This window comes from Peromyscus leucopus, chromosome 15 (genome assembly GCF_004664715.2).
Source record: "Peromyscus leucopus breed LL Stock chromosome 15, UCI_PerLeu_2.1, whole genome shotgun sequence".
Lineage (NCBI taxonomy): Eukaryota > Metazoa > Chordata > Mammalia > Rodentia > Cricetidae > Peromyscus > Peromyscus leucopus.
In genome coordinates, this window is record NC_051076.1 from 70,294,278 (window position 1) to 70,321,893 (window position 27,616).

Sequence of the window (27,616 nt, forward strand, 5' to 3'; positions counted from 1 at the left end):
AGAGCACAGGTTTGCCTGATCGACTGGAATGTAAGGTCCTGGGAAAGCCTGGGATGCAACTACCAACATCTGACTCTTTCTCTGCACATCGTCTTCCAGTTTGTAGGCTTTATGGTGTGTGTGTGTGTGTGTGTGTGTGTGTGTGTGTGTGTGTGTGTGTGTGTGTGTACAGTGCACACGAGGACGATCTCAGGTGTCTGTCCTCACTTCCCACCATGTTTAACAGGCGCACTCTTCTGTGTTTTTCCACAGGCTGGCCCTGCTGGGGCATTCCTGTCTTTGGCTCCCATCTCCACACAGAGTGCTGGGATTACAGAGGTGTGTGCCATGTGCCCACATTTTATGTGGGTTCTGGGGATTTGAACTCAAGTCCTCATACTTGCACCCAAGTGCTTTATTCACTGAGCCATCTCCTTAGCCCCATTTTTCAGTCCCCCCATCCCCCACACACAAAGGGCCTTGCTCTGTAGCCCAGGCTGGCCTCAAGCTCATGATCCTGAGAGTTAGGATTACTGGTGTGTGCCATCATGCCTGGGGCACAGGCATTTTTAAAAACAATAGCTGGTCAATACGTCTCCTTGAAATACTAATTTATTTCAGTTTTTTCCTTGTGATGGAGTACTTTTCATGAAGCTGTTTTTAATGGCTGTAAAGTACTTTGTGGGTGAAAATGTCCCCGAGACACTCACTGACAGGCAGTTTAGCTGCATAATACCTCACCATTAGAACAGGGTGGTAAACTGGCCAGATGGCTTGGTGGGTAGAGCCACTTGCCACCAAGCCTGGGGACCTGAGATGGATCCCAGAACCCACATGGTAAAGGGATAGCACTAACCCACACCAACTGTCCTCTGACCTCCACAGACACACCACGACACCCATACTTGTGAGCGTGTGCGCGCGCGCGCGCGCGCGCGCGCGCACACACACACACACACACACACACACACACTAAGTAAATAAACAAAAATGTAAACAATGGAAAGATATAGGACTGCAACACCTTCCAACAAGTGGCTTTTTGTTGGAATTTAAACAATTTTGAGTAAGAAACCCCAACAATCAACATTACTGGGTCAAACAGCATGAAAATGTTTACTAATACTACTAGGTTTATCTTCTGAAAAGCCAGATAAATGTCCATTTGTCTGGAAACTCTAGGAGTGTCTATCCCGCTGATATCTCTGATATCTCTGATGGCAGAGTGTATCTCTCTGCCAACACTGAATTAAATTATCATTTGCAAACACGTCAATTAGACGGATAAACGAAAATGATGTTTTCTAGGCTGCAGAAGCTAAGTATTTTTTCATTATACTATTCATGTTTAAACCTTCAAACCAGCAAGGCTTATTGTCTCCTCTACTGCATTCAAAATTAAAAAGAAGAAAAGAAAACACATCTGTGGTTCTTAAAATTCAACCTATTTACAATCACTTCACATTTATTTTATTATTATCATCGTCGTATGTGGGTGGTCATGTGTCCCGGCGCACACGTGTCGCGTGTCACGGCGCACGCGTGGTGAGGACAACTTTCGGGAAATGCTTCTCTGTTGCAGTGGGGTTGGGGTGAATTCAGGTGTCAGGCACTCTCACACCGAGCCACCCCACCAACCCCACCTATAAACATTGTAATGACACAAGGTTACAGCTTATGAACCAAATCCAAGGACTTATGCGGCACATGTGAGTCACGCAGGAGGCTGAAGTCAACTTGGAGTGATGAAAAGAAAAAGAAAGCAGCAGTCAGGTGACAAAGATTGTCAAAAGACAAATGTCGTCTACAGAGTCCCTGTGTACGGACTGCACAATCAGACGACGAAAACAAACTGCAGGAGCTGGGGAGCTGGCCCAGTGGTTAAGGAGGCTTGCAGCACCCACATCTGGAGGCTCACAACAGCCTGTAACTCCAGCTCCGGGGATCTGATGCAGGGGACTAGAGAACTTAAAATACACAACAGCAGAATTCAGCCACCATTAAAGAAACAAAATAAGCTTTTTAGAAAGAGGCGGGGAGGGGGGGAGGAAGGGAGGGAGGGAGAGAGACAGGACAGAGGGGGAGAGGGAGATGGGGAGAGGGGAGAGAGAGAGAGAGAGAGGGAGGGAAGAAGGGAGGGAGGGAGGAGGGAGGGAGAGAGACAGGACAGAGGGGGAGAGGGAGATGGGGAGAGGGGGAGAGAGGGAGGGAGGGAGGGAGGGAGGGAGGGAGGGAGGGAGGGAGGAAAGGAGAGAGGGGAGGGAGGGAAGGAGAGAGGGAGGAGGGAGGGAACAAAGCTGGGGAGCTCCATGAGACAGCAGCGGAGTCGAACACTGGAAGCTGCACTCCAGCAGGAGGGGTAGGGACGAGAAAACTGTCAGAAGCGATAATCAGAACGTGATTTGATGAGGGAAATACGCCCCCAGATCCAGGAAGCTGGAGACACAGAGAAGGGCATTTTGTGCTATGATGGAAAGAAAGACTCTGGGGCCAAAGCAAGTGAGGGAGGAAACTATTTCAGCTCACAGTTCCAGGCCATGGCCCACCACTGCAGGAAGTCGGGGTGGGTGGGAACTCTTCCCACAGAACTCTTCCACAGAAACCAGAGAGGAACCCTGCTTACTAGTTCACACTCCGGTTCACTCAGGGTCCTGCTCACCCAGCCTTCTACAACCCTGGACTGCCTGCCTAGGGACAGTGCTGCCCACGGTGGGCTGGGCCCTCACAGACACGCCCTCACTGAGGCTCTCCTCTCAGATGACGCCAGCGAGGTCAAGCTGGCAATTAAGGCTAACCAAGATACACCCCCAGGCCCACCACTGTACAGCTGTTTAAACCCAGTGAAAATGCCCTGGAGAGGGAAGTGCCCCACAAGCATGGTGAGGACAGACCCAAGATGAGCACGGAACGGGAGGCGTCCCAGTCAGAGAAAGCAGAAGTGCATCTTGAAACTGGTGAAAGAAAATGATCAACTTGATGTTTCAAAACCAGGAAAACACATTTTAAGAATAAAGGCAGGACCAATGCTTGGTGGGCAGCGGCAGTCGCATGAGCTCCAGCTCCATGAGGCGCAGGCGGAGGGAGAGACCCTCCTCCAGGTCGTCTTCTGACTGGTGCACATGTGCCACGGGGTATGCACATACGGACAAATACATAAACAAGAGGAATAAATACATTTAAATCAACACCAAGGAGGCAAAATAAAAATACACTGAGACAAAAACAGAAACACAATGTCCCCAGCAGATCTCACTCCAGGAAATGATGCTGTGAGAGGTTTTCATACAACAGGAAGGCAGAGCACTTGGGATGCTGGGTTTACATCAAGAAATGAAGACAGTGAAAAACGTGAAAATGTAAGACTTTCTCCTCAGATCTGATTCATCATTTATTCTCTCCATGTTTTCATTTCTACAGAGATAAAGGACTATTTAAAGCAAAACTAGGGGCCAGAGCCACAGTTCCCTATCTGTGGGCTGTGACCTTTTTAGGCTCACATATCAGATATCCTGTGTATCAGATATTTACATTACAATTCATAACAGTAGCAAAATTACAGTTTTATGAAGTAGCAATGAAATAATTTTATGGTTGGGGTCACATCATTGTTAGGGTTCAAACCTGGGACAAACACATGAGGGATCTCCCAGCATCCTTCAGTCTCTACCTGTTATCGGGTCCTCCTGGCTAGCACACTGTGCCCCCCCCCCCCCAGGAACTTCTCCAGTCCACAGCTGGGCTGCCCCTCCCCCAGCTGCTTTTCCTTGTATGATCCAACCATGGGGTCACCTGGCTTTTTCATCTACTCCCTTTTGGGCCTCCTGGCTGCTGCGCCTGGTTCCCCTCTCTCCCTTCCTTGCCCCCCCCCCCCCATGGCTCAGGGTCGTGTCCACTCTGCACTCTCCCAGATGCCCCTGCCTCTGGCTACGCTCGTCCACATAACTACAATAAACTTTCTCCTCCCCCGGACCTAGGAGCAGTCACGTCCTTTCCTTTTTCCTTTTTTCATCCACAGCATGAGAACTGTATTAAAGTGTCACAGCATTAGGAAGGTTGAGGACCACTGGGCTAGAGAGATGATGGCCTCAAGAGGACCCAGGCTGGACTCCCAGCACCCACATGGTGCCTCACAACTGTCTGTAACTCCAGTCCCAGAGGACCCAATTCCTTTCTCACCTCCTTGGGCACCAGGCACTCAGATGGTGTACGTACATGTGTGAAGATGAAACACCCATACACATTAACGAAATAAACTAACTTTAAAAATAAAGCACACTGGGGCTGGAGAGATGGCTCAGAGGTTAAGAGCACTGGCTGTTCTTCCAAAGGTCCTGAGTTCAGTTCCCAGCATCCACATGGTGGCTCACAACCATCTGTAATGAGATCTGGTGCCCTCTTCTGGCCCTCAGGGATATGTGCAGGTGGAACACTGTATACATAATAAATAAATAAATCTTAAAAAATAAAAAAAAGAATAAACTACCTTTAAAAAAAGCACACAACATTCATATATTCTCCTGTTTTCTGGGCAGGTTAAGTTGTTGGCTTAGAAACCATAACTGGGCTACTTACTACCTGCTGCTGTACCAGACTGTCACCCCTGCCCCCCCCCCCCAAAGTTTGGGGAGCACAACACAAACTATGAAGAAAACAGAAGCTGATGTATTTCTGTCCTCAGAGCGGGTATGTTTTTTAAAGCTCATTACCACTGGAAGGCACACCTGTGGGGCAGCCATTACCTCAGGAAATGCGTCCGTCCATCCATCAGGGGAAGGGAAGGAGGGAGAGCCAACAGAGCCGGCATGGGGTTTAACTGGAGACAAACATCTCACTGACCTGATCCCCCCGCCCCCAGCAGAGCTAATTACAGGGTGGCAGGGGCTTCAGGGGCTAAGCCACTTAGCAGGAGGTGGCGGGGACCACTGCAGAGCAGACCCACAAAGGGCCCAAGGACACCTGGGAACTCAGAGACACTGCAGCAGGCTGCTCCAGCAGGACGAGCACTCCAACACCAGTGTTTCCACCTGACCTCAGGATCAGCCCACTAACTGTCTCTCCTGCCTCAGCCGGAGACTCATCAAAACACAGGAAAATCGGGTATGTATTTTCTAGATCCATAGCTGGACATGGTGTTTTATCTGAGAAGATGTTTGGGGACAAAAATAACAAGTCTATGAGTTGAAAAACCAATGTTGCTTAAGACAGAAGTTTAGACTAAGTTTCTCAGCTTCTTTAACCCTTAAAAATTAAAGTGAAGGAGGCTGGAGCTGGGGAGAAGGAAGGTTCAACCAGGAAAATGCTTAGAAATGAGGTTCACCCCCAGAACCCACTAAGTGGAAGAATCCCATTGTGGTGGCACGTGATTTAATCCCAGTTCTAGGGAGGCAAAGAGAGCCAGCCTCGCCTAATCACCAAGCCCCAGGCCAGTGACAGAACCTGTCCTAAAGCATGGCAGAGGGCTGGCAAGACTCAGCAGATGAAGACACTCGCTGCCAAGGCCGACAGCCTCAGTCAAACCCGGGAACACGGACGGAGCTGATGACCACAAGTGTCTTCTGGCCTCCATGTGTCCCACAGCACTGCCTATGTGCATGGGTACACACACACACACACACACACACACACACACACACACACCCCAAAAACACAATGGGCAGCACCTAAGGAAAATTGAGCCAGGCGGTGGTGGTGCACACCTTTAATCCCAGCACTCTGGAGGCAGAGGCAGGTGGATCTCTGTGAGTTCGAGGCCAGCCTGGGACATAGAGTGAGTTCCAGAAAAGGAAAATTGACCTTTTACCTCCATAAATACATGCACCCACCCTACCTCCCCCCCAGAAAACCCCCCACAAATTAAAAGGAGGCTAGGCCTAATTAAACTCTTTTAAATTCACATGATCATACATGTGCAAACACACACATTTATTTAGGAAGCTTATAAAATAATAGGTTTTCATATGGCTTTTTCAGACATTCTTAGAGTTGGTTATCCATCTTCCAAGTTATGTGGGATACCTCCCCTGAAATTGCTGGTCAGAGGTATCCCAGAGACCCCCGCTCCCCCCAAAAATACCAACTATCGCCATTGCTCTTAACTGCCCACCAGAACTTGATGGCAAGACCCTTTCGCTGCAGACACCACAGACATTAGTCACAGGGCATGCAGATACCACGTTAGCAGGCCAGGAAGCTTCCTTCCTCCCTGTTGGCTGGTACTAGAAAGTTCTGCCCAGGCTGCTGGGGTTGGTAGTGGAGTCTTCCTGAGCTGTGAACCCAGCAAATTGCAATAATGACCAGCTTGGCAGGATATGCCCAGGGGTACAGTGGTGGCATGAAAGTTACGGGGTAACCAACTGCTTTCTGATTGGCTATCAGACCTGCTCCACAGGAGGAGATGCGGCCTGGTCCTACAAATCTGGCCAAGAACCCATGGCTAGGGAGCTAGCTCACAGGCCTAAGGGGTGAACCAACAATTATTATTTTGTGGACATAGTATCAATCTGCTGTCTAAATTCATCTTCCTACTGATGGATTACTGCAATTCTCAGACCATAGCAAAGAAGTTTCTTTGTGAAGTGGGTGGGGCTAACACAGAAACACACAACTGATCAACACACAGAGAATACATGAGTGTAGAGTGCCCAGCCACAACGGGACATTTATATCACACCCTTCCCCAAGACTGAGGGACCATCATGGAAGGGGGCAGGAAGATTCTAGAAGCAGAGATTAGGGTAGACTAGTACAAAACAGCATCTCCTGATGTAACAGGACTACTGCATAAGACCCACACAAGATCAAGCCAGTCAAGACTCCAGCATGCATCTCATTCCCGCATTGAGTCCCCACTCCTAACTGAGGAGCTATGGACAGTTGATAGCTTCAGTCTTCCTGAAGAGTGAGCGGTTCCCGTGGATGGGCCATCACCAGAAGCATACTGGCTGCAGAAATTAGTTGATGGGTTATTAAAGAAAAAAGGAGGACACAAAGTTGGGGAGCAGAGAGATGGCGGTGCATCTGGGAGGCTTTAAAGAGGAGCTGGGTGACTATGATCAAAGTACAGTGTGGGAATTTCTAAGGAAGCAGGAGCAGGAGGAGGAGGGAGTCTGGACAACCAGAAAGGAGCCTAGTTTTAGTAAACTGGAAAATTCTCCTCTGTAGAAAGGATCATTCCTTAAAAGGCAAATAGGTCATTTACATAACTGAGCTGGTGACAGAGTGGCTCCATGGCTGTCCCAGATACACAGTCCTGGGCTCCTGACATAGTTCAGTATTGCTCAACTGAATCACAATGCACACTGATACCTGTTAGCATCTGTTTTGGTTTGTTCTTGTTTTTCAAGACAGAGTTTCTCTGTGTAGCCCTGGCTGTCCGGAAACTCATTCTGTAGACTAGGCTGTTCGGGAACTCACTCTGTAGACCAGGCTAGCCTGGAACTTACTATGTAGACCAGGCTGGCCTGGAACTCACGGAAATCTGCCGCCTCTGCCCCTGCCTCCCAAGTGCTGGGGATAAAGGCCTCCTTCACTACACCTGGCCTCTGTTAGCATCCAGACACCCAGCCTCTTCAGGGTTTTGACTAAGTAGACATCAGTCAGTCCAGGAGTGCTCCAGAGCCCAGACCACAGCAAACATCTGGAAATGAGCATTTCTAACTGTGCAAGCTTTGCTCACACTAGGTCAAGGTTATCACACAGTGGATGCTACCTGCAGAAAACAATCTTGCAGAAACAGACATTCCCCTGGGCCCGAAGAGAGCATCCACTCTATTTTCAGCCACCAGCAGGAACGCCGCCTTCCCACAGCCGCTCCTGCTGTCTTGCCTGACTGTCTAGGACTCAGGAGGAAGCGAACTGCAGTCTTCAGTTCCCAGCCACCTTCAATTCTTCAGCCACTTGGGCCTCACCTCTCCTCCCACAGCACGGGGACAGGACATTCCAAAGGCCTGTGAGGTCTCCACAGAATGGCAGTGGAGTTCTCTCCTAACCCTCTAACAACCCCCCGCTGGTAAGCCCGTTCAAGATGAACCTGAGTCAAACTGACAGGTCTGCCTGATGGTGGGAGCCAGCAGCCAACCAGGGCGCCTCTGAGAGAAGATGAGTCTGAAACACAACAGAGAGACTCCTGGGAAAAAGAAAAGGCCAGAGCACACCGTCATCCATGAACTGAACCGGCGGAATGAGGGACACCAGCACAGCACAGCCTCCTGAGGACTGAACCCTGACCGGGAAGGGTGGCGGCACCAAGCCCCACACAAAGGTCACGCTGCAAAAATAACGAAAAAGAGTCAGCAAGATGTCTTAGCAAGTAAAGGTGGCTGGGGAGCAAGACTCCAGGATTACACAAAGGTGGAAAGAGCCAGTTTCAGAAAGCTGTCCTCTGACTTTCCCATGTGCATGTACACACACACACACACACACACACACACACACACACACACACACACACAATCAACAAATAAAGGAATAGTTAGAGCTGGGCAGTGGCGCACACCTTTAATCCCAGCACTCAGGAGGCAGAGCCAGGCATAACTCTGTGAGTTTGAAGTCAGCCTGGGCTACAGAGTGAGATCCAGGACAGGCACCAAAACAACACAGAGAAACCCTGTCTCAAACAAACAAACAAACAAACAAACAAAGAATAGTTTGAAAGATCATCCTAAGGTGTGCGGCTGTGACTAGAGGCGAGCAGAGATACCAATCTAAACACAGAAATCAAGTCTAGCTGTGGAAGTTGGAATTGTAAGCTCTGAGTTCCCCTGGAAAACTTCAACACTCATTCATAAGAACCAAAACATGGAAAAAACTAAGGGATGTATGTTCGATGCTCATCTTCAGGAGGATCAGGACCTAATAATGAAGCTTGCCTGTCTGCTCTGTGGGCAGGCTTTGATGGGGGAAGCCCACAGGAGGAAATATCGGGCTCTCGTCTGTACCAGCAGCACCTGAGCTGATGGGATTCCCGGCAGCCTTCAATTCACCCTCCTTGTTACATGAAGAAAACAGCAGGGTAGCCTAGCAACTAGAGTATGCTCAGTGTTCCTGAGTGAAGCCCAAAGATGGGCTATTCTTCCACACATACCCCAACACACCTTCCTTCTTCATCTTACACAGCTGTGAGCCCTCACAAAGCTGCTTTTGCACAGGTCTCTTAATTAATCTGTCTGGCACATTCCCTGTGCATCCTGGGAAACAGGAGACCGCTGCTTCTCATCGTCACAGGAGCTGGGCACACATACATACATGCAAACAAAACACTGCTACACATAAAGTACATCTGTAAAAAATAATGCAAACAGGCAAACTTCTGTTTCCTTGTCTGAAAATGGGGGAGAAATGCGCCTGTCTGCTTGTAGGGTCCATCCCATGCATGGCTGCACCACGCCACTCCCGGCCCCCGCCCTGACAGCCGGCAGCAGTTCTCAGGGGCCTCACCTACCCAGCTACTGACCTACTCTCAGGTCCGCCCCATCTATCTCCTCTACAGAAGGCAGCCCTGGCGGAGAGGCAAGGCCCCATCCTACCCATCATGACAACTAATTCTAGAACTTCTCCTAAACAGAAGCTGAGCAGAAGCAAATCTGGAGATGCTGGAGCCAGCAAAACAGGGTGTGTGCCTACGAGCAATGGGAAGGAAAGAGGCTGGAAGGGGGATGGAGAGTACTAATGTCCGGCTCACGTTCCAGGAACGAGAGCAGCACCCACCCTCAACTTCCCAGTTCTGTGACCAGTCATCCCCCTTCTACACACGCCACTTAGAAGGGGATTGTGTCACCTGTAACTCAACAAATCTGTTCTCCATGAGATTTCATGCAAATCATACAGGACACCTGGACAGACACTGTGGGTATTCTCCAAGGACAGAAACAGATTCACCGTGATGCTGCAAGTACAGGAAGCAACTTAAAAAAAAAGTCAGCACAGGTGAAGAATTAGGACTAGAATGTTCTTTAAAAGTGGTCTTAAAGCCAGGCAGAGTGGCGAGTGCCTTTAGTTAATGTGACTAGCAAATCTTCATGAGTTTGAGGTTGGCTTGCTCTACATAGTTGAGACCATGTCTTAAATAAATAAATAAATAAATAAATAAATAAATAAATAAATAAATAAGGAAGCAAGCAAGCTAACAAACAAATAAAAGGCCCGCAACCAGAACAGCTGCAACCGGAGAGAGTGTACCATCCCCTGCTGCTCTTACCGCACACTGAGTTCAGTTCCCAGAGCCCCTGTCCGGCAGCTCACAGTCAGCTCCAGCTCCAGGGATTCCAATGCCCTCTTCTGGCTTCTGTGAGTGCCCACACACATGTGGTAAGCATGCACACATACATAAATAAATAACTTTTTAAAGGCACACAATTAATCCAGGCTAGATATCAGAAAGAAATCTGAGGACAATGGTGGCACATGCCTTTAATCCCAGGAACTGGGAGGCAGAGGCAGGTGGATCTCTGAATTCAAGGCCAGCCTGGTCTACAGAGCAAGTTCCAGGACAGCCAGGGACAGAGGCTCAATGATGACTCTCTCGTGGTTATAGGAAAGAAACATGTCTATTGTTAAGGAAAAGAAAAGAATCTAAATTAAGAGTATGTTTTAACCAAATAGCATCAACCTTTGAATTTTTCCCAGATTCTTCCTGGCCTCCCTTGTACAGAGGAAGTTGAAGGCTGGGCACAGCGTTGCTCTGGAAGTGATTTGATCTCAAAGAAATCCTTTCGTCTTTGTTGTGATGAAACTGGGTGGACTCAGAGCACGACCTGGCCCATCTGTCACCACTGGATGCCAACAGCCGCCCAGAGCAGGTTTCTTCCTCCATCTCTCCCGCATTTCTTTACTATGTGTGACTCTGCTAGGGCTGGAACAAAGGAAGGAATGCCACAGTTCCCTGGAGCGTTCACAATCCAGTATGGGGTCACAGATGGGGCCACACCTTGCCAAAATCATGTCCAGTATGACATACAGAGAGATATGTCACACACACACACACCCAGGCCACATGCAGGGGGAGGTTTAACTTGAGGGAGTTGGTTCTCTCCTTTGCCCCGTGGTCCCCAGAGATGAAACTCATCGGGCTTGGTAGCTTAGCTCCGTGACCTACTGAACCATCACAGTGAAAGGGCAGAGCCAGGACTATTCTCTTGCTCCTCTTTTAGCCACACAACTGGGGCCTATTCCGCTGGAGCAGGAGTGAGGAAGAAATGAGGTACCAGTCAGTGTGAGCTCTCTGCCTCCAGACACCAAGCCTGTTAGGAACAGAAAATGCTCCTCACACACCTGGGAGACCTGCTTAGCTGTCTGCACACGAACAGAGAAAGGGAGTGTGAACCTACTGCTCACACCAACTCTTACACTCCTGGATATGAACTTTCAGCTACTTCTAAGCCCCTCCCAGGGATGTGACCATTACATAAGCTTACAACGACCCATGGTTCAAAAGGTGCACAGGGCAGAACAAAGAGACTTAATTAGCCAAAAGTGTGAAGTTAGCCAAAGCTGTAAAAGAAAAAAACCCTTTCTGAAGGGGGACAGCACATGCCACAGAACCTGTGTGGAGGTCGAAGAGCAGCTTCACCGAGGGGGTTAGGTTGGGTCCATGGGTGGAACTAAGCAGCCAGGCTTGGGACCCACTCAGCTGTCTCTTCTACCCTGATTTTTGTTCTGTGAGATGCAGCCCAGGATGGCCTTGAATTCAGCATGGAGTCAAGAGTGACTTTCAACTCCTGAGCCCCTTCCTCCACCTCCCCAGCTGCTGGAACTGGCAGTATATACTACACACCCTGCAAAAATGTAAGTTACTGTTTAGGAATCTAGAAGTTTTTTCTAATAACTAGCTCTATGTGAGTACGTAAGAGTTTGGGTTTGTTTTATTTACCCGTCAATCAGTGAGTCTGTTTCTTCTCGACAATGTTCATTCAAATCTGAGTAATTCTAGGTCTAAGTAATAAAAGTTGGGTATTATAATGATGGTTCTCTGTGGTCAGAACACACATGTGCTTACAGCAAATGTCCTAGCACCTCAGCATCAGCGTGGACCCTACTCTAACAACTAGCCGCAGTTCACACTGCTGTAATTATTTACATAATTACAGACCAAGAATAACTTGTTTTATGCTGCATAAAATTGGCTTTCTAAAATTCTTTTGATTGCATCCAGGTACCAGAGCAAGCCAAACTGGGTTTCTTATTGTCATGTACAGGCCACACAACTGCAGGCTAAAACCAGGACGGGAATCTTACCCAGCAAAGGGAATTTTAAGGCGGTGTCAAGTAGTGGGAGATTGCGAGTATCTGTACTTGACGGGGGAGACGTGTAATTGCCCTACATCCAGTAAAGGAGATTCTTGAAGAGTTTTGTGAATTACTGTACTAGGAGAGCTGTATTCCTGCTCCTTTTCACACCCTCTTTTGACAGAACCACCAGGTTTCAAACATGGGAATCTACCCTGATGACCTTATCTTCAACTAATCACATCCCAAAAACTGGACCTCCAAAGAGTTGGATGAAGTTTTGTGGTCTGAATGAGAATGGCCCCTACAGGCTCATATGTTTGAATACTTGGTTCCTACTTGGTAGAACTGTTTGAGAAGGATTAGGAGGTGTGGCACTGGGACAAACTTTGAGGTTTCAAAAGACCCAGGCAATTCCCAGTGCAAGTAAACAATCACAATCTCTCTTGTGTGCCCCCCCCCCCCCGCCCCCTCGTGGTTTAGATGAATCAAGATGTGAGCTCTCGGCTGTTTCTCTGTTCTACCACCATAGACACCAACCCTCTGAAACCAGAAGACAAATTACATGCTTTCTTTTATAGGCAGCCATGGTCAGGGTGTTTTTTCCACCCTCTATTTCTCCATAGACCTTCAGGCGACTGTAGCTGCTGTTGGGATTCTGGGGTCCCAAATTCTGGTCCTCACACTTGTGCTGTAAGCACGTGTCCCACTGAGCTTTTCTCCAACCTGACCGTGCATCTTGAAAGAGGGAGACATAGTTTTAATAATTCATGGAAAGGGAGGAGAGTTTAAGCAACATTAAGAGACAAAAGCCGAGTTTTATATAAATGATGAAAAACTAGAAGTTTAAAATGAAGTTTTAAACAATAAAAACATCAACACCTAAGACAATCTGTAATAAGCCATACTAACAAGAACCACTGCATTTCCTTTTGCTGATTAAATATTCATCCTCTTTTATACCACAGTACTTATTTTACCTTTGACCTTGACCTGAAGGAGTATTATACCAGTCACTAGCAGAGTCCAAACCCCACAGTCATCAGATGTAGTCTTCAGGAATGCCACTCTAATTATCAGTGTGGCCATACTGACCTAATTCTTCATGACAGCCACTATGCAGGCACAAGGACAAGAGAGCTGGAAAGCTCAGAGCCAAATTTGGGAATGACCTCCTAACAAAATGTCAATGGTACTTAGCAGTGATTACGCTGTGAGCTATTTCCTCTTTGTGCAAATAAGCCTTGAGATTCCCCATCTGGGCTTCAGCAACCTCAGTCCTCAGGAACCCTTAGGAGTGGCACAGAACCACACTTCTCCATGAAAAGAGAAAGAGGCTTAATAAAATGGCAATTAAAATAAAGACAAACAGTCTAATAAATATCTCAGTCTTCTTATAGCAGCCCCATCTCTACTCCAAAATCCAGACTACTTGAATCAAGACAAATCTATGTCTGGGATTCCAAAACCATCGTCAGCCACAACCAACCCACCTCAGTCCTTGCTCCTGACTCACTTGGTACCACTTACCCAAGCCAAAACATGGCGTCGCTCTTGGCCCTTCTTTCTTCCTTCCTATCTCTCTCTACAACCTCTCTGATTTACCCACCCCAATGCTCACTAGCAGTGGTTGGTGCTGCTCAGAATGTTCACTACCCTCCGATCGCCAGTTCTACCAAGGCCCGGTAGGTCAGGCCTTTCTCGTCTCAAGAGTTCCTATCACTGAAAGTGACCCTGCTGGCTTCCATGACTCTAGTTTTTGTCTTAAAAAGCAAATAAATAAAACATTTAAAAAATACAAGCATACCACCCAAAACCCAGATCAAGTTGTTTTCACAAATAAATCAATTCATGTATAAATGTGGTTAAATAATTACAGCATTATGAGAAGACAAAGCAAACAAAAAGCTTCTTTCCAACCTCCTTACTTCTTTGCAGTTTTTACATATTTAATACAAACTTTGGGGAAAGTATTGCATTTGCAGAGTTACTAAAAGTCAGAGCTACCACGCCCACCACACCAGTTTCCCTACAACAACGTCTTACAGTAACACAGTAGACTTGCTTCAACTAAAGTGCCAGGGCTGATGCATTCTCATTACCTAGCAGCCACGGTCTGCCTGGCATCCCTAGTCCTCAGACAAGGTCCTTCCTGTCCAGGGCTACAAGCAGGCTACACAGCCACAGTCTCCCTAGCCTGCTCTAGGGTCTCACAGTGTCTTGTCTTCCCAAGTTTTCAGATGACATTATCCATTCTGAGGATCGAGAGTTAGCTAGTTATGATAAGACACTTCAGTGTGCTTTTTCCAGAGGTTTCTGGGTTGGTAGAGGAAGATCACAGAGGTAGAATGTCATGTTTATCATCTGTTAAGTGTTATTTCGGTGGCCATAAAACAAAAACAAACAAAAACCACAACAGAAAATAGAGAGGAAAGCTAGATCTTACCTACCAATTTCAGTCCCTGGGGCAAAGCTCACATCACGGAGCCAGGAACCCAGCACAAATGCCTACATTAGTGGGCTTTGTCCTTTGTTTCTTATTCTGTGTGGACCCCCAGGCTATGGGGTGGTGCCCCACATTCAGGGCTCCTCTCCCTTCTTTAATCTTCTCTGCATACACACTTACACGTGCTCTACTGATCTCCTAAGTCTCTTCTAGACAGTTAAGATACAGATATATCATATATATCCAACCAGTCAGAACAGAGTCCAAGAACTGAATCAAGAGAATTCTGAGTGCTTGTGAGAAAACCCCAAGAAAACAAGCCAAAAGTCTCGTGACCCCAGTTTCTGTAAAACACAGAATTGTTCTTGGAATGTGTTTCCGTGATCCTCCCAGGTGATCCTCCCAGAGAGGAGTGAGTTGACTTCAGCTGCTGAAATTCATGCGCCTCTGTGGAAAACGTGTTTTTGCCACATGTGGCTTGTCCTTGTGATGGTACACTTTACTCAGGTGACTCTTCTTAACCCTCAGAGTATAAACTGTCTGATGCTCCGAATAAAGTTGGCCACCACATGAGCCTTTAGTCGACCTCAGTTTTAGACCTGCTCTCAGGTACACCAGAGTGGTCAACAAACCCCACTGCCTCCCAGCCCATACTCTGCAGAAGGAGGTACGTGCATGCCACCCACCCTCAAGAGCGCTGTTCCAGTCTAATAAAACCTTCTTTTGTAGCTTCGAGTATCCCGCCTTGGGCCACAGGAGCCCCTTCTAGTCTCTCACACAGCCTCACTGCTGCTTCCTTTGCTTTCTGAGCACTACTCGGTTTCCTGGCTCGGCGGCAATTACCTGGCTGCCTGTGCATGCCCCCTGCTTCAGCTCTAAAATCTACCTCTTCTCCAACAAGCCTTGTGACACATGAGAAGATCTGGCGAGGTGGAGACTCTTTCCAGGCCCTCCTCCCCCTCCTCTTCTTGTTTTGTTTCACTTTTTTGAGACAGGCCTCTCTATGTAGGCCTGCTCTTGGAACTTGTTTTGTAGACCAGGCTGGCCTTGAACTCAGAGATCTGCTTGCCTCTGCCTCCTGAGTGCTAGGATTAAACGAGTGCACCACCATGCCTGACTGGTTAGAGATCTTCTTGTACATCTGATTCTGCATCTTGGAATCTTAAGAGCGCTTTCTGTATCTACACAGAATATCAACCATATTACGTAAAACCAAGGCCCAAGGGCTGGAGAGATGCCTCAGCAGTTAAGAGCACTTGTTCTAACAAAACACCTGAGTTCAGTTCCCAGCAAACAACCACTGGTAACTTCAGCTCCAGGGTGTGCATACTTACATAGATACACTCGTGTACACACACACACATCACACACACACACACACACACACACACACACACACACACACACATATACATACATTAAAAAAAAATAATAAGTCTTTAAAGCCAAGGTCCAGCTTCCACCCCGTCAGCTCTTGTTATTCTGTCTCAGTGGACTGTATCCCTGTAACACACAGGGCGGCACTTAAGTGTCAGGTGTGACGCCACTGTGCCACACTGCCCACATGTACCACCACATCTACCTTCCACGGCAGCACAGGAGTTACACTCTCCAGTCTGCACTGGGCAGGAAACTGAGGCTGACAGAAAGGCCGCCCATCCAGGCCATACTGTTCCAGCAGAGGATACCTTATCCCAACGTCCCTTCCCTACTTACAACACAGCCACCAGTACTCCCAAATGCTACCTGAAGGATTGGCAAAATTGTTTAAAGATTATTTACACTAGTCAGTATGAAACTGAGAAAAATAAAGAAAACTGAGACTAGGGATGGTTCAGTGCTCTTCAGTTCCCAACACCCATATCAAGCAGCTCACAAATACCTGTAACTACAGCTCCAGTAGACCCAACACCCTCTTCCGGACTCGGAGGGCACACACACCCACACATGCACACACACACACACACACACACACACACACAATTTGAAATTAAACACTTTTTTTTCTTGAAGATGAAAACTGCTGCATTTCTCACAAAGTTAACTTCGTTTCACTTAAAGGTCTATCTTCCTTTCTGAAATGGTCTCTTTCTTTGCTTCCCATTGGTGTCCGTGCCCCTTTTTTATGAAATGATTATGACAGATAAAATGCATTTGATCAAATTCAAGTGGCCACTCTGTGTCCATCTCCCTCACCCACATAGTGGTTTAAATCTCCATATCACAGTAATGGCATTCATTAAAGGGATCAGCTTCTGTGCGTGGTACACAGAGCCCTGGCCATCTTCTCCACGTGCTCCCCTCCAGCAACAGCAAGGTGCCTTTAAAACCAAACTCATGAGTCCATATTACAGTTTCCTTTGCCAGAATTCTGCCCCACCCCAAAACCTCCTCAGCAAATGTCTGACAGAAGCACCCCATCCTCAGAGCACCCTTCAGTGATGAGGTGCAGTGCCTTGACCTTGTTATCCTCCTGCCTCAGTCTCCTAGCTGCTAATTTTTCAAGCAGGGGATAGTGCAGCTGGCTCTCATGCCTGGCTTAATGTCTCTTTCAGTGTTTTGTTCTTTGAATTATTCTCTACAGCAGTTACTACACAAGGCACAGTTTCAGAGTCACAGAAGCAAACGTAACTATTCCAGCTTTAATAACAGCAGAAAAGGAGGCAGCCAGAGGGCATTCCAGATAGCAGGGGAACTATCTTAGATCAAGACAGCAGAAGGAAGCATTTTCCTGTGTCCTGAAACTAATCCAAACACTGAAAACCTGAAACCTCAGGCCTACTCTTAAGGGGCTCCCTTGTGAGGATAAAAAAACAAAACGAAAATAGATAGATAGATAGATAGATAGATAGACAGACAGACAGACAGCAAAGTGGGAGACTATGCTCTGAGAATACCAAAACACTGAATGCACACGTAGCCGTCATCATGTGCAGACCCCCAACCTATCTCTAATAGTCATCAACTGACAGATGTTCAGACAGAGTGGCTCAGGTCCCTGTTTCCTACCACACTTGCAGCTTAAGCTGCATCTCAACAGAAGGCAGGTGCCTTGGAAGGAGCTCCCAAGCAGACATGTAGTCTCCACGCTAAATTCAGGTTTAGCAGACTCTTCCCAGGCCTTCAACACAGACCTCCGACTTCCAGATTAGTTTGTTCTGATGTTTAGAAAACAGCCCTCAAATACAACAACTTAGGGCAGACCATTATCAGTAACAGTTTTCAAAGTCTCAAATGAAAGACTCTCTGGAACATGAATTATTCATTGTTCCTACCCAGGTATTGGTTTCCTAAACAGCCAGTAACCCCGACAACAGGCAAGGTAAGAAAAAACACCATCACCATATCCAGTAAGTTACCAACATCAAAATCTAAGCAGAGATATGGCATCTTCCAATAGGACTGTTTTCAGCCAAAATAAAACTCCTGTTCGATTTCAGCTAAACCAGGCTTAGTCTAAGGAGATCTCGGGCCCAGATGGCTGAGCAGGTAGAGGCACCTGCTGCCAAGCCTGATGGGCCGAGTTTAAGCCCAGAACCCACATAAAGAAGAGCACCAACTCCTGCAAGTCTTCCCCTGACCTCCACATGCATACCCATGCACACACAAATAAATAAATAAATACAAAAAATTCAAACAAGCTGGAGACACATGCCCTTTAAGATCCCACTTCCCCACGGTGGAAGACGAGTCAACAGAGTTACTGTGAACAGTTGTATTGGCTTCAGTTAAGGGCCTGGAAATGTCCCTCAGAGACAAGAGATTATGTCTGCCAGGAGCTCCAGCCCGAGGGCAGCAGGACAGTGAACAGGCTGCTCCTAAAGCATTAGCTGCACTCAGTCGTAAACACAATTCTGCTTTCTGTGGGCGCTCCCCCAGGCCCCTCAGCACTGTCTGAGCCTGGGCAAATCCTCCATGGAAGACAGAGGATGGGCAAGAGGACTGTGTGAGCAACGTGTGCTGAGGGGCTCCCTCTGTAACGTTTGCCACATTACAGAATCTCCCCTTTGAAAGGGGGATACCGCCGCTGGAAGACGGAAAGCGCGCCGTTAGCTGGTTTTTCTTCCAGCTGCAGCTAGAGAAACTCAGACGTTCCCGGTCAGTAGACTCTTTCTGAAGATAGCGTAGGCATATTAACAAATGCTTTGAGATGGTAAAAACAGATTCATCCCCATAACCAACATCCCAAGAACATAAAGGAGCAGAGAAAAACTAAAAGGGCACAAAAGGCCCTCTGGGGACACCTGGCTAGCCTTTGCTTCTGTGTGTCCTTCTAGTCTTCAAAGTTATCAACTTGACTACTCTAATAACCTGCAGGCTTTGTGATCTCCCCTGCCTAGCTGCAAATAACACTCGCAGCAACAAGTTCTTTACTTTCCATCCATGGGTACAGGTTAATGGGATTATAAACGGCCCTGCATCTTTTCTTGGCTTCCAAATCCATCAGTAATAATTACACTTTCCAGAATACAAAAAGTGCCTACCTTTCCCAGTGGTCATGTTGTCAGCGATCTGGTAGGAGATGAAAATGCTGTGAGTCCTCCTCACAGCAGCTCAGGCATCAGCAGACTCTCCTCCCACACCTTCTTCAGGAAAGCCAGTACCCTGACAACTGCCACCTCGCTCCAAAATAAAAGCCTAGACTCTCGCCTGCGTTTGTTTTTCACAACAGCCAGGGGAGGGGACTGCCTCGATCTGTCTTTACTCAGATAATAAGAGTTCTCTGTACAGCTTACTCAGGCTTTACAAACAGACTCTCTACTCCCTTAAGAAACACCCTTTCCCTAACTACACGCACCACCAGACAAGTGATCTCAGTCCCTGCTGCGCACTCCACTGAAGCTGCGGAGAGACGGTCTCTCCCGGGCTATTCTGAGTGGGCTTCTCCTCAGCACAGCTCAACACATTTGCTGGCTTGGGAGCACATTACCCACGTATCTGCGAGTCTGGAGATACTTTCCGAAGACCCTGAACTCTCCAAGCCTGAGAGCCACACAGCCTAATAACCAAGCAGGGGAGAATGGGACCATTCTCCACCTGACCACTTAGGCAGCACACTGCCTCTAAAGCCCTGTAGGTGGGCAATGGAGGGTGGGCTGCCTAACAAAGGTTCGCCTTTAAATGAACGCTTTGTCCTGGACACACCTGGCAACAGCCTTACCGAACTTGCTCATCAGTGATTTGTTTTCAGGCTCAGAGAGTTCTCACCGCCAACAAAGTTGAACCAGGCAACATTTTGCAAGTTATTTTCAACTATAAAAATGTAAGGAAGGCCACATTTGGCAGCAGAATGATACCCTAGGTGCATTCTTGTACGTAACAAATAACAGTTCCATCATTATCTGTTCATTTAGTGTGGCTTTATCTCTAAACAGTATTTTGTTCTTTCCATTAGCTACATATTATGGCATTTCCAGGCATTGAACCAACATGATGCTTTCTAGATTCCCTCATCAACATGTTAGCCTCTCTTAGGAAACAACACCATGTGAATTTTCTAACCCAATTATGTCCCTGGCCTCATGTCAATCAAACATAATTCAAGACTGTTAAGTGGCTGTAGGTAAAGGACAGTGCTCAGTCCGTAATTAATGCTCTTTCATGCTGAGGGTCGAATTCTGTAAGCACAGCACATCTGCTTGACTTAAAAAAAACTTACACAGAAAATGATTTGCTTTTTGAAAACCATAGAAGGGAAAACTGTAATCTGTTCTTCAAGGGGTTTGCTAATTACATAGAGATGTAAAAAAGAAAAAGAAACATCTATACAACAACATATTTTTAATGCCCATATTTTTGCCAGACAAAGATGAACGCCCCTGAGTAGCCTAGCAACGAGGAGGAATCCTCTGCAGATGAATTGTTCTCTTCAGACAGCAAGCCCATTTTACCCTGTTACTTGGCTATGTCTCTAGTGGTAATTTCAGTCATGATCACGTCACACTCACAAACAATGAAGCCCACTGCTTTAACAGGATACAATTTTAAGCATGTCAAGAAACAACCCAAGATGAGCATTATCTCTTCCTTAGAGGTATTGCCCTTAACATTAGGAGGTTTTGTAAAAGTATGTGTTCATGATAATTATTTTCAAGACACACACACACACACACACACACACACACACACACACACACACACACACACAAAGACATTAAAGTAGGAGGGTCTAGACACGGAGAATAAAGGGCCAGCAGAAAAGAGGAGTAAGAAGGTCAATGGGGTAAATATGATCACAGTGGACCATTATACATGTATGAAATTGTCCAAAGTTAAACCATCTTTTCAAAAAAGTTTGTCCAAGTTAGTGCTAATTTAGAGCTCCTGTTTCTGACTGAAAATAGCATCGCCATTCACAGGTAACAAAAGGAAGAGAGATGCATCACTTCATCAAAGTCTTAGATTTTATCACATACAAGGAACGACCTGCAGAATGGAGGGGACGTCTGCCAATTATTTATGAGCTGAGTCTTATGATCCAGGAGTCTAGAAAGACTCCATACAGCTCAAATCATGAAGACTTAAAATAGCACAGCTTAAGAGTGAGCAAAGGGGTCGGTAAGATGGCTTAGCAGGTAAAAGCGCTTGCTGCCAAGCCTTAGTTCGATCCCCGGGACTCCCACGCTGGACTGAGAGAACTGACTCCAGAAAATTATCTGCCGGCCTCCAGCTGAGTGCCATGGTGTGCGTATGTACAAATAAATGTGATTTTTACATTAAACATGGAGACTGCTCGGAGCAGAAGGTGCACCAACATGTCTAATAATTCCAGCGCACATTCTGACTGCCACCTTACCATTGCCAGGGAGCTGACTCTACCATGTGGAAACACTTCAAAGTGACTGACAGAGGTCACCTTCCATCGCCAGTCGTCTGAGGAAGAGACTGTGCCGTCACTATCACACAGAATCAAGTGCCCAGCAAACCACTGGATTCCAGCACAGTGACTCACTTGTTCCAGATAAGGAAGACACTGGCTGTGTGGTGACTGAGTGACAGCTGGCAGCAGATCCCAGTAGCAACTATGAGGCAGCTAATTAGAAACAGAATAGCTGCTGTGAGATTCCTGTGGACATGCTGTGTAGAAGAACTGCTAGTTTTTCTTACATCTATCCCCGAGTGCCGACAGGAGGCCACTCGGTTGTTGCACAGTCGTAACTGGTACATTTAAAGAACAATGGCCGCAGTGTACAACATAACCCTGCAGGTTACTACCTGGGATCTAAAGCCACTGCAGCAACAGCAGGTAGACAGAGTCCAACAGCTCCCTTCCCTGGAAGGCAACAACCGAGTGGCTTCATAGTTTATTATTTCTTTTTCCCCACTGCTATTTATACTAGTCAGCTTTCTTTCTCCATAGAACCAAGTAGGGACACACACACACACACACACACACTCTCACACTCAACTCTGTTGGCAATTGATCCCTGGATGGCTTTTCATTCTTTCAGTAATTTACTTCTGCCTTTTCCTCCTTTTGGGAATCACAAAAGTGACCCGTTTGTCCTCAAATACCATCAAAAGTATAGTGAAGGCCAGCCAGCCAAGGAGTCAAAATGACAGGCCATGACTCACATATCACGGTCCTTACCCATATTTATAGGACAATAGTTATCACACACCTGGCACAGGCCAGAGACTGCTGGGGAGGACTAGGCTATGCTCAGTGGGAATAAAGGAAAAGTAAAGGGATACAGTGGAGACCCCACCCCACAAGTAAGCAAGTCTTCTCTAGTGAAATTGCTAGCGTATCAAACAGGGTGGGGCAGAGAGCCCCAGGAGGGCCCTGACCACAGTGCTCTGGGTGGCCTCCACTAGGGAGATCAGGATGGGTGAAGGGGTACTGTACATTCCATTGTTCAACTGTCATGTGCTGTATGAGCTCACTGAGAAGCCGGCTATGGAAGCAAGACTGGCACCCCAACTTCAGGCCCAAGCATGTTGATGCCAAGTGTCTTCCAAGACCCCTTTTTAGAGTTAGGCTGGTCCCACTGACACTGTGACAGGGCAGCAAGAAAACAAAATAGGCCAAAAGTAAAACACTGCACCCCCGACAACAGACGCAAGCTGTTACCAACAGAGTGCCTGTGGCGGGAAAGAGAAGCCTGAAGGTTGGCGTGGGAAGCTCAGCCTCGGACAGAAAGTTCTACTGGGAACCCCAGGGGACTGTCTCAACCTCCCCCATCCGTTTCTGCTGGATACTGTGAGCACCCAATTGATGGTGCCATCTCTATCTGTTGCTATTTGTTCTTTTACTTGGAAACCTCACCCAAGAGGACATTCTTCCTACCTGGGGCTCTCTCCTCATGAACTTCAAGTGGCTGCCATAAAGGGGCTTGCTTCCCCAGCAGGCTTTGGCTGGATGTTCTGAGGACCTGATTTGTTGATGTTTAACTATCCATTACCAATTTATTCTTTTACTTGGTTTGCTGTACATTTAAGAAACTCATTCATTTACAACCACAGGCAGAGCTACTATTGGAGATCATTCTCCATACCACATGCATCAGAAGAGGCCATAATGATACCAGGGACCAGTATTTCAGGAAGTGGGAGTCGTAAGCACAGAGATGCTCAGAATGTTCCAACTTAGCATGCCGGCCAGCATGGCAGGAGCAGAGAGAACTTTCAGAAAGAACGAATGACGTTAGAAGAGAAGTCTAGGCCACATTACCAGGCCTGGGGACCACTAAATTGCAGTCTGGCTGTGAGTATGAATGGGTGATCAACAACACCTCATTTGCATCCTCGCAGGATTACTCTGGATGCTAAATGAACACAGACTATAGACATGGGGGAGGAGGAGGAGCCAGATGTCAGGGTGCTGCCAGGACAGCGCAGGCAAAGCATCCTGAGGTCTGCACCAGTCAGTCAGTGGAACTATGAGAGAATGGATTAGCTAGTGGGTCAATGGAGCTTCCGAAACAAAGCCAGTGCTAAGTCCACCGGCCTGGAAAAGTAGATGGAGGAAACCTGACTTTTGAGACCTAGAAGACCTTATTGAAACATCTAGTATCCGTTCAGAAATAGTTCAAAAGCGTGATTGCCATGAAACTGAAAAATGCAAAAATGGAGACTGGTCTTCCCACTCACCATTTGCAGACTGTATCATATTTCCAGACTTTTGGACTTCATCAAATTTTGTAAAAATGACATTCAACCTGTTTGAAAACAAAACATATATATATGGAATATCAATATCACCATTTATGATTAACAAACACTATTAAGTTGACTGCCCCTGACATCTTAGTTTTATTTTGGTTGCTGTGATAAAATACCCTAACAAAAGCAAGTGAGGAGAGGAAGGGTCTATCTCAGCTCACAATTCCAGGTTTCAGTCCATCTCTGTAGAGAAGTCCACAGAAGCAGTTAGTCACACCCACAGTCAAGAGGAGAGAGAATCAATACACACATGCTTCTAATAGCTCCCATGCATCTAAAAATTCCACCCAAGGGAACTGTGTTGCCCACAACGGGCAGGTTTTCCCACTTCAACTAACATAGTCAAGACAACCCCCAGGGACATGTTCACAAGCCAATGCAGATAGGTGCTCCTTGAGATGCTCAGTTGATCCTAAATTGTAGCAAATTAACAATCAAAACTAGCCAGGCGGTAGTGGTGGTGGCGGCGGCGGCGGCGGCGGCGGCGGCGGCAGCAGCGGCGGCGCACGCCTTTAATCCCAGCACTAGGGAGGCAGAGCCAGGCGGATCTCTGTGAGTTCGAGGCCAGCCTGGGCTACCAAGTGAGCTCCAGGAAAGGCACAAAGCTGCACAGAGAAACCCTGTCTCGGGGGAAAAAAAAAAAAAAAAAAAACACAATCAAAACTAACCATCAGCCCCCACACCCAAAATGATCAATTATACAAGCCACTTAGCAAGAACAGTAACTCCCTCAGCAATTGATAATACCCAACGATAACTGAACACCTAGAATGGCTCCATCACTGGTTTAAGGACTCAGTCTAAAAGATCACACTTGGGGCTCAAGTGCTAGCTCTACGGCTAACAGTGCTGCTGCACAAGCATGAGGACCTGAGTTCAAATCCCCAGTACCAATGTTAAAATTGGTTGCAGCCACGCACACATCTGTAACCACAACACTGTGAGGGGTGAGAAACAGGAGGATCACTGGGTCTTGCTGACCACCAGCCTAGCTTCAGGTTCAGTGAGAAAGCCTATCTCAAAGGGAATAAGGTGAGTGAGTGACAGAGCAGGACACCCGATGTCACACACACACACACACACACACACACACACACACACACACTAAACAGAAAACTTTCATTTGTTTTCAAAGTTTGCATTTCTCCTGCTTCTTTTGAAGCAGACTGCTACTTTGGATAAAGTTCTCATAATGTGCTATTTTCACACTGCAGGCTTTCTCTGACTTGTGATAATTCCAAACGTTATAAATAACTCCTTCTAAAAACAAATGTTGTGACTGAACACGCTTCAGCTTAAGAAATCTACACGGCACCTCTAATAGCAGATTGTTCCACCTTGGCATTTAAATGTAAGCAAAACTGCTGAGGGGTCAAAACACTATCCTAGTTGTCACGGAAACGAAGGGAACAGACACGCGATGGAACGTCACCTGGAAGCAAAAGCAGAGGCCGCTCCCAAGCAAAAGAGCTCGCTCACTCTGCGTGAGACAAACATGCACCAAACCACAGCACTGTGTGCTCAAACAGCTGCCGCCCGCCCGTTCCGGGACCAGGCTAGTCATTAGCGCTTTCCTGCCCTCCCTTCCTGAGAGCTAACCATTTCACACATATGTCTTTTCTGAACCAGAATGGAAACTCCTTGGAGGCTAAGATGGGAGCCATGCTCTCTTGGTAACAATGCAGAGGGTCACCTGAGAGTCACAGCGTGGCACCAGAGACACGCTGCTGCCTTCTCTCTGGAATACTAAATACGTCACACACGTTGGTCTTAGTTCATTCATTTACTCATTCATGCAACAAATGCTCGCATGTTCATTCGGGACCTCGCTCAAAGCTAACTAGACACTGAACGAGAAGGATGCTTCCCTCTGAAGCTTAAAGTCGAAGGAACAGGCAAGCCAAGAACACCACTGCAAATGAAGGCGTGAAACTGCCCTCTACGGTGTCTCCCCCTCCCATCCCACAGGAGAGATCACTAATCTTTTCAAAGCTCCCAGGTCCAGGCACAGCTTCAGAATCCTTCCCAAATTTACTCCAGACCACCACTACCCACAAATCAAAGTGGAGACCGAAATAAAAGTCCAACCACCACCTCAGGGCCAGACATGAGTAACACCATCACTCACATTCAAATCCAGTGGTTACCAAAGATCCGGAAAGACGGCTTAATGTCAATTCTTAAGATGTTTCCATCACCTTCCCTTTTAAAGCAACAAAGACCTTGGATGGATGGACAAGCCCATAAATAGGCTCACTGCACAGGTTGCCAGGGTGTGCCCTGACTTGGGTACCATTTATTGTGTCACAACCACACCCTCTGCCATGCCAGGAACATGCAGCAGGTTTACAAGTTAGGGCAGAGGTATCCCTTTCATCTGGCTGTCTCTGAAGTTTCTGGAAGAAGGTGAGTATTACTTACATTCTTGGGACAGTCCCAGGTACAAAAGGCACTTGTGAAAACAGTATTGTAGGATCTCTCCAAGGGGTGAGGTCTACACACTGTGGTCGCCTTGACAACCAGGCAGGAGAGCATCCAAAGAAACATCACTGTTGCTGGTACCTATCTTCACCTGGAATTCTCCCAGACAGAACGTACTTTCCATCACTGCCACATTCTGGGTCAACGCCCTCATTCTTTGCTCAGTAGTGCCCCCATCAGGGCTCCTATCACGGTTACACCTCAGAGACCTGCACCCTGGCTGTGGGCAGCTGAACACCAACAAGCACTCCTTGGGCATGGAGTACTGACTTCATCTGCTGGCTTCCAACACAGCAATTTCAGAGGCCTCTCCCGGACACCATCAATGGCACAGATACACACAGGTGAGTTCCAGATCTCTACCCTACTTTCACTTCTGTTGTGGTAATGAGACACCCCACAAGAAGGAGCTTAGGAGAGAAAGGGTCTATTCCAGCTCACAACTCCAGGCTACAGTCCATCACAGCAGGGGAGTCGGGGCAGCAGAACTCCAAACAGCCACGCTCAGCTGAGACCCGAGAGAAGCCACGTCTGTGTGCTCGCTCGATCTCTCCACTCTCACACAGTTTAGGATCCCCATATGCAGGGAACAGCGACACCCGGAGTGGGTTGGGTTGCCCCACAAAAATAAACTTTAAAAAATCCCCGCCCAGACAAGCGCACAGGCTGACCCAATGCAGACAATCTCTTCCCAGGTGGCTCTAGGCTGGGTCAAGTTGACAAGTAAAGCTGACCTCACACCCCCTGAAGCTATCAAATGGTTTTATTCTTTAATCTTCAGATTTCAATTTAACATCCTGTGGCTTGGGGTATGCCTCAGTGGTAAAGTACAGATTAGTATCCATGCAGCCTTGAATGAAACTCCCCCTACCCTCAAAAAAGAAATCAATTTCTTTATTAGTTTGACAAATCACCACTACCATTTTGCCCTAGTTTTTCTGAATCTGAATATTTACATTAAATTCAACCCAAAAAGTTTATTGTGCCGGGTGGTGGTAGCACACGCCTTTAATCCCAGCACTTGGGAGGCAGAGGCAGGCGGATCTTTGTTAGTTCGAGGCCAGCCTGGTCTACAGAGCGAGATCCAGGAAAAATGCAAAGCCACACAGAGAAACCCTGTCTTGAAAAACAAAACAAAACAACAACAAAAAAGATTTATATTTAAATCTTTGCTAGAATTTTTTAATAATGTAAAATATAAATTTTAAGTCATCCCTAAGAAACAAATCCTGAGAATCTCAGTCAACAAACTTCATCCAAACAGTAAGAGTTTCTCTTGCTCTGCTTAAGTCTCCCCTCCTGAATGAGGGTACCAAAGTTTCT

General features: G+C 47.1%; 1 protein-coding gene across 50 annotated transcripts in view; it reads right to left on the reverse strand.

The window, feature by feature from the left end:
• The window catches only part of Clasp1 (cytoplasmic linker associated protein 1), a 233,127-nt gene that overhangs the window by 111,721 nt on the left and 93,790 nt on the right, over positions 1 to 27,616 (reverse strand). For all 50 annotated transcript variants that reach the window (XM_028879823.2, XM_037211525.1, XM_037211502.1 and 47 more), the window contains exon 8: positions 23,741 to 23,808. In XM_028879823.2, the coding sequence (XP_028735656.1) occupies positions 23,741 to 23,808 (68 nt within the window). The remainder of the gene's footprint in view (positions 1 to 23,740; positions 23,809 to 27,616) is intronic.